The 7358-nt window shown below is 38.0% G+C and overlaps 1 protein-coding gene across 3 annotated transcripts in view; it reads right to left on the bottom strand.

The window, feature by feature from the left end:
- Positions 1-451: 451 nt before the first annotated feature.
- SSBP2 (single stranded DNA binding protein 2) overlaps positions 452-7358 on the bottom strand; it is a 168261-nt gene continuing 161354 nt past the window's right edge. For all 3 annotated transcript variants that reach the window (XM_065745229.1, XM_065745226.1, XM_065745227.1), the window contains one exon: positions 452-6465. In XM_065745229.1, the coding sequence (XP_065601301.1) occupies positions 6436-6465 (30 nt within the window). In that variant the 3' untranslated portion in view covers positions 452-6435. The remainder of the gene's footprint in view (positions 6466-7358) is intronic.

Genomic DNA, 7358 nt, shown 5'->3' with positions numbered 1-7358 from the left:
AAAAACCCCAAACACATTCAGTGCTGATTTCAAAAACCTCCCAGAAGTTTCTCGTAGAAAAACCAAGCCTCTTGCTCCAGCCCTGCAAAACTCTAAGGATCCCACAGGCCTAGCTGCCAGATGCAGTGCAGCAGTTCCCTTGGAGAGGTGAGGCTGGACATGAAGGCCATTTGCCACCCAGCCCTCCATGGCCAGGCCCCACACAGGCCTGCTGAGCCATGTGCATTGGATGTGAGGCAACTTGCTCTTAGGGATACGGAGGAAAATTCCAGTGTGAAGGCCTGTTTTATTCATAGCAGCTATGTGGTAAATTTTGGTTTGGTCTGGTTTCCCAAAAGTAAGTATTTATGATGCTGAATTCAAATGGAGAAGAAAAAAAAGTCATTTGTTTTCTTGATTTCTTTAACACATAGATATTAAATAGTGGCTAGAAAGTGACCATTTCAAATCATAACAGAAAATTGTCTTTTTATTAAACGTGAAAACATGTACCCGAGAAAACCCTTACATATTTTTATGGCAAGTTTTCCCATTACATGAGAGGCTTTCTTACATATTTCAGGCTTAGATGAAGAACAGTGACCAAAAAGAAGTTCGGACTAAAACTGCAAAGCTGTTAGCTGTGTTGAGGGAAACTATGGCTGCATGACTGAAAGCAAAATGAAAGGACAAGTTCACAAAAATGTTTAATATAGTAGTGAACAATGCTCTAAGAAATAAAATAAGAAACAGAAGAAAGCCATATCTGTTCCAAATATCATTACTATTGGCACATAAACATGTTCATGCACCAGTAAAATCAGTAAAATGAGACAAAATGTTGGCTTGGGGAAGACTTCTAGACTGTCCACGCTCAGCATGGGTTTAGCATTTTAACAGTCTCACTCTTCTGAAGGATATTATTTGTATTGTTAAATCTGCTTAAAATTAAGCCTGTGTAGGCTTTATTTCAAACAAATGTGCATGTGTTTGCAGGATCAGAATTTCAATTGTTGAGTAGACAGTCCATTTGTCTTCCCTAAATTTGTACTCTAATTTGTTTCCAAGATGACAGTGCTGGCAAACAACTTGCATGCATGCACTCAATTCAGCAATTTAGCTAAGGATTTTTTCCTCTGTTTTTCATGTTGAAACAACATTTTGGTAATTTCAGTAGATTATTTGTATTTTTCTCCATGTATAGATCTGCAAAATGGTGTCACACCTCAGACAAATTCTACGTTTCACCAAAGTCAGGGTGAAATCCTACAAGAAAAATGACACTGAGTGGTTTCATCAAGTTTCAGCAGGACAACTGGCACAAACAGCAGCTTACAGGATGGAGCCAATAATGTCTGGAGAGCAGAGGGAGCTGCACAAACTGAAATTTAAATCTAAGTCATCTACATTTGAGTGTACTCAATTTTTACAGATGTCGTGTGTCATTACATCCTGAATTAGATCCTTAGTGTGATCAGTTTAAAGAAAAATGAGATGTCACTGTTGAAACAGGTTTTTTTTTTTTTTGGGGGGGGGGGTTAATTTAACAGATGTGTTTTGCCAGGATTCCCTTCCTGAAGGCCTAACCAAACCCAAGCACACTGGGTTAGAAGCTGTGGTTCTATCCTCACTTACTGCGAAACAAAGGAAAAAAAATTAACTAGGTTTTCTTTGATTCCCTGTTCTGTTTTGTTTTTAATATCTTTCAACCCTCTTTTATATTCAGCAAATGCAAACATATATCATCATATTCAAGAGATTCAGTCCCTGTTTACCAACAACAATGCTGGATCAGAGATGACTAAGAACAGGAGGTAATGCTTAAAAATAATTAACTGAACTCAGAAGTAAAAATCACTGCAACCTTTATCAACTGAAAATTTATTTTAATTGTTAAAGTAAAATGTTCAGCTCTGAATACTTTAACATCTGGTCTCTGATTACACTGCCCATCTAATTCCAAATCCTCTTTAAATGCAGTTTTTCATTTGCTAACCACAGAACGGGAAAATTCAAATGATTTTTGTCCAGATCATGAAGCTGCCCCAAAGCAGCTATTCTGAACTGCTCTCCAGAGGCAAGGCTCTATTTCCTTCTTCCTATTGTCAATTATTTAAAATAAATGATTAGCCTCTGTTTCTCTCCTTGTGTTTTACAGGGAGAGCAAGGGCTGACTGCCTCCAGAGCACATGAGATGTGACACAGGGCACGGTGCACTGCAGATACAAGACAGGAGCAAGCCCTGGTCATTCTGGTGGTCAGTACTCTCCTCGAGGAGGTGATACATGGGTGGCCTGGCTACAGGAGACTCCTTGGGGAACTTGCCTGTCATTCAGGTGCCAGTCATCCCAAGGCAAGCTAGGGCACATTTGGGCAGCCTGCAGTGTCAAAGAGCTGGCTCACTTTTACTGCTGTCTCTTGCATGCACCAACTCCCAAAACGTCAAGTGCAACTGCATTTCTTTCTTGTGCTCAGGCAATTAAGAAAATAATGCAACTCATGCATGCAAGTAGAAGGTACTTGTTTACATCAGGCTGCATGTTTTACTAGTGATTCATACAGCTTCTTCCTTGCCATAAACCCCATTCTTGTCTATGCAAGATTCAGACATAGAGATAAAATCGGGGTATGGATACTCCTACTCATGGGTTTATGCAGAAGCTTAAGAACTGATTTCACTGTGAAATCCACAAATGAATTCCAGCTCCAGCTGAATTCTACAAAGCCAGAATTTTTGCCAGAGTTCTGATGGTAAGAGAGACTCTATTTCTGCAGTGCCAAGAAATTATTCCCATATTTATACAGTTCTAAGATTTCATCCCTTAAAAACACAGAATCACAGAATTGCAGAGGTTGGAAAGGACCTCTAGAGATCTTTGAGTCCAACACTCCAAAAAAGCTTTACTTCAACCCTGCCTGGAAGATCCATCTTCTAAATCATCATCTTTTTGTTTCTATATGAAAACAGGAAATCTATCTAAAAACACAGTGTGGAAAAACCACCTGGCATCACTAAGAAAAGTATTTCTTCCAGAGCTGGACAAGTTCTGACATAATCAACAGTGCTGTTGCATAAAGACAGATAAAAACAGCAGTTACATTACACATTGATATTTAGTGCATTAGCAACATAAATGGGCGTACTCAGCCAGTGCTTGGAAATAATCTTTCTTTCCATATTAATACTCCTTTATATAATGAAAATCCTACAAGGATCATAAGCAAAAGAAAGAAAACAAATGACCATGCAAAAATCTCCATGCAAATTTAAAAAATAATGGGATACTTGTTTTTAGCACGTACAGTTGTTTTTAAAGGTTCAGTTACAGAATGGTTGAAAACACCTGATCTTAGCAATGAGAAACGAGTTATTTACAACTTCACTCATGCATTGCACAGAATGCAAGCATTCCTTACAAAAAGCAAGATCATTAAGCTACTTTATATCTGATTAAAATTCTAATAGCAAGATGTTCACTGATTATTCAATCCAAATGTCCCAAATCTACAATTTTGCAAACTTGCACATCTTCTGTTCCACCAATATGTACTTATGAAAAGTGCTGACATACCTACTAACTTGAAGTACCAGGGCACAGAGTTGTAGGTAATGAGAAGCACAACCCAGTTCTGTTCCTTTTGAGACCAGCAGTGCATGTGCTGACATTCATGCTGCAGGATTGATGCAACAGTGTTTAATTTAATATAAATGTCTGGGAAATGAAATGTAAAGGGGAAACAAAGATTTGCTGGCAATAAGAAAAATTGCATAGGAGAGAGTTTCAAAAGAACTACAGAAGAAAGAATATGTCTGAAAGGATGTTATGCTCATGTATATACATTAGGCCAACATATTTTGATAATAATATTCAATATGTGCTGGCAGTTCCATTTAAAGGGTACTGCTTCATGCATATATTTAATTTAATGGTCAGTCTTTTATCCTTAACAGCTGCCAATAAGCTAAACTATTGAAGATAATGCCAAATTCAGGAGGAAAAATAAAAAAGGAGTTTGGTTTAATACAAAGCCACAGTTCTGTTTAACTTTGCCAAAGCAAGAAGCTCTGGCAGCAACATGCACTGTCTTGCAATCTCAGTGGTGGTCTGCAGGGGCTCCCTCTGAGGCATCCAGCAGACCCCAGACGGACTCTGGTCACAAGCTCACTCAAGGACACACTTACCTGCTGCATGAAAGGGCTTTGGCATGTGATGTCCAGATATATTCATCTACCTTAGTCCAGCAGCAGTGACATCATGTGCCTAAAACTGGGCATAAAACAGTCCTAGAATCGTTCTTGGAAGGCTACCAACAAGGATGACAAATACAAGCTGCAAAGATGCCTGGACTTTGCACTATTTCTGGGAGAAGCTAGGCTGCATTGTGGACATAACCAAGGAAACTTATTAGTGACAACCACGATGGATCTCAGGAAATTAGACCTTGTTTTACAGTTTGTTTGTTGTGTTTTTTTTTTTAAATGTAAATTATAGGGGCTCCTGGCATCTTTTTAGACAGCAACAAAATGTTTTCCAAAGCGAAGCAAATTAATTCAGCTTTCAGAATCACTGGGAATAAAGTCCACAAAACTATATAATGACAATCTAGTTCAAGATTTCAGCTAATCAAAGTAGCTATTATTACTAAAAAATAATGCTACCAAAATCTTTTATATTTTAACATAATTTTAAGCCTCCAAGAGCTTTTCATCCTTAACAGCCCTAACAGGAGAGTAAAATATGTATATGTTTTTATTTTCACATATATATAACATATATAAAAATAAAAATGAGTTATGAGATTCTGGTACTTCTTATGTGCATCTACCATCACAACAAGCATACTACGTACAATTCTTCAGCACAGATTTATGAAAAAATATCCCCTTACAAGACTGCATGGACACAGTCTGTCCAGAAGTGCTCCTCTATTAAGTGGCTCCTCCATCTGCCAAGTCCAAATTGGACTATGGCTTTTGTTGGTGGCATAAATTTTAGTGCAGCCACTCTGTGTTCATAATGCTGATCATCGTTTTGACCACGACACAATTAAAACCCTTCATTTTCTTGGAGGATCTGGAGGTCACTAGGAACTAAATTTACTACAATCTTGGTTTTTGAGCTTTGCCTAAAGAGAAACAGGACTATTTCCAGAAACTCTTCCTTAAAGACCACACACCTTTTCTCCATTCTGTCCCCTGCTTTCACAATATGCTGACCTTTTAAAACGCCCCAGACCTTTGTTCCTCTTCTGTTCATGGCAACAGACAAGACACAGTAGTCATAAAGTTTACTCCCTCATTTTGTTTCACAAAAATGGCTGCTTACTGAAAGGTTTGGGGGTGAATTCATGTACCACAGTGACCTGACTTTCTCAATGGGCTTGGGAGATTGTGTCATCAAGACCATGGATTGTTACAATTCAGTTGAGAATCACTGAAGAGGGGAAATGTAAATATAAATTGTTAGAACATGTTTTGTTAATAAGGACTCTACTGTATTTCCACTAGCTACCACCCCTATGGAGGATCGTGCTAAATAGAAAATCCATTCCCAAAGGCAGAAAGGCCCTGACACGTTATTGCTAGATTCTATAGCAATGGGAGCTCACATACAGTAACCTTATAGTACTCTATATATACTGAGAAGCTTGTATCAAATTCAGGCTTCCATTTCAAAATAGATATTGCAGATATTAGGCTTCAATTAAAGAAGAAAAATAACCTTCAGTGCTTCTTTTTTTTTTTTTTAAAGGCAAAGTATTAAAAAAATCACTAAACTAGGTGAAAATTATTAAATTTCTCCAAAAAATTAAGATGAGCTTTCTTCTATTTCTTGAGACAACACAGTTTGTGATTCACAGGGTATGTAACTGGTATCAAACACAAGTTAATGAAAGCTCTTATAAGCAATTTTATTCCTATCCATAATGGCAGACATTTACAAAATCAGAATTTATCAAATGAGTTCACCTTAAAAAATAACTTATAAAGCAATGATATATGCAACATAAAACAGTTCAGGAGGGGAGAGGGCAAGCAAGTTTTAATAATTAGAATGTAAACGTGAAAAAAAGATGGAATATAAGTCCCTACTTTTCATTTCTACTTAAGATGTCATGTGATAATATTTTACAGTGTCCTGCAGGGCTATATATGTATGTGTGTATTTCTGTGCCACACACACATACATATACATTTATGCCATGCATGCACATACACAGATAATTGCAGTTCCATCATGGGCAGTTCTGTTATGCCACTCAGTTGTCTCAATCATGTTTAGGACCCACTTTCTTGAAAAAACAGGGGAGATGGTTGGAAAAAAAATGGTGGGTCTGATTGTGTCTGAGATCCTTTTGTTAAGACTGTACACTGGGATGAATAATTTTCTTCTGTAGTAGCTCTCTGGAGAGGGCCAACTCACTGTGGTCTTCAGGACGAGACTTGTTAACGGATCACACACTCATAGTCATGCTAGGGGAGTACTGAAAAAAGAGGAAGTCGCATTTTAACAACCATTTTTTACCCAGGTAACTAAAGCCACTTCAGGATCAATGAGTTCAAACGTCAACATGCTCTCTGAATTTTCTCCTACGTTCATACAATAGCTCGTGCAAAGGCTTGCAGTTCAATTTGCAGTGTCATAATTTCTATTACTCTTCATTCATTATGAAAAAATACAGATCTCACTGATTGAGTCAACTCAATGACTATTTCTGTGTTACCTGAGTGACAGGACGAGCCAGTGTGTCAGTGATGCTTTCCAGACCTTTTCCTAATTGGTTTTGGCTACTGGGGATTTAGGTAGCCAGAGAGATGGCCTCAAGTAGAGCAGCTACATCTGTGGTAAGCTCAACCACTTAAATATTTTGGAGAGCTTTTTATTACTTGATGGGAAGAAGGGTGTGCAGATAAGCCTGACTGGAATTCAGCTGCACTTTTAGTTTCTATTATTCAGTGACATCGACTTTAGGAGAGAAGCTGCATCAGTGGCCACTCTCCTTTATGTGAACCGAAAGTTCAGTCACCACTTTAACTTATTATTTTAACACAAGCTGAACTGCACCCCTTATAGAAGTTATACTTGCCCTCAAGTTAGCAGTACTTTATTACAAATAATCAATGGCCACAGCACAATGCCTACAAGAACTGCACATCTGTATACCTAATTTGTGACTTGCAGACTACAGAAATTCAATCGGCCTAAAATCTAAGTAGAGGAAAATGCTCAAATTCAAGAAATATTACTGTAATGAAAACGGATACAAGAAATGGAGAGATTTATTTGCCTTTTCAAAACCAAGGCAAGCAGTAAAATAGCTGCCCAAGCTGAAGCTTTGAGTTGGCTGCTTCCAAGTGTCCATGAATACCTGACATG

This window comes from Cyrtonyx montezumae, unplaced genomic scaffold (assembly GCF_038088225.1).
Source record: "Cyrtonyx montezumae isolate F1298 unplaced genomic scaffold, pur_monq_1.0 scaffold_34, whole genome shotgun sequence".
NCBI lineage: Eukaryota > Metazoa > Chordata > Aves > Galliformes > Odontophoridae > Cyrtonyx > Cyrtonyx montezumae.
The sequence above is the reverse complement of the archived record's forward strand: the minus strand, read 5'-3'. Positions and strand labels throughout refer to the sequence as shown.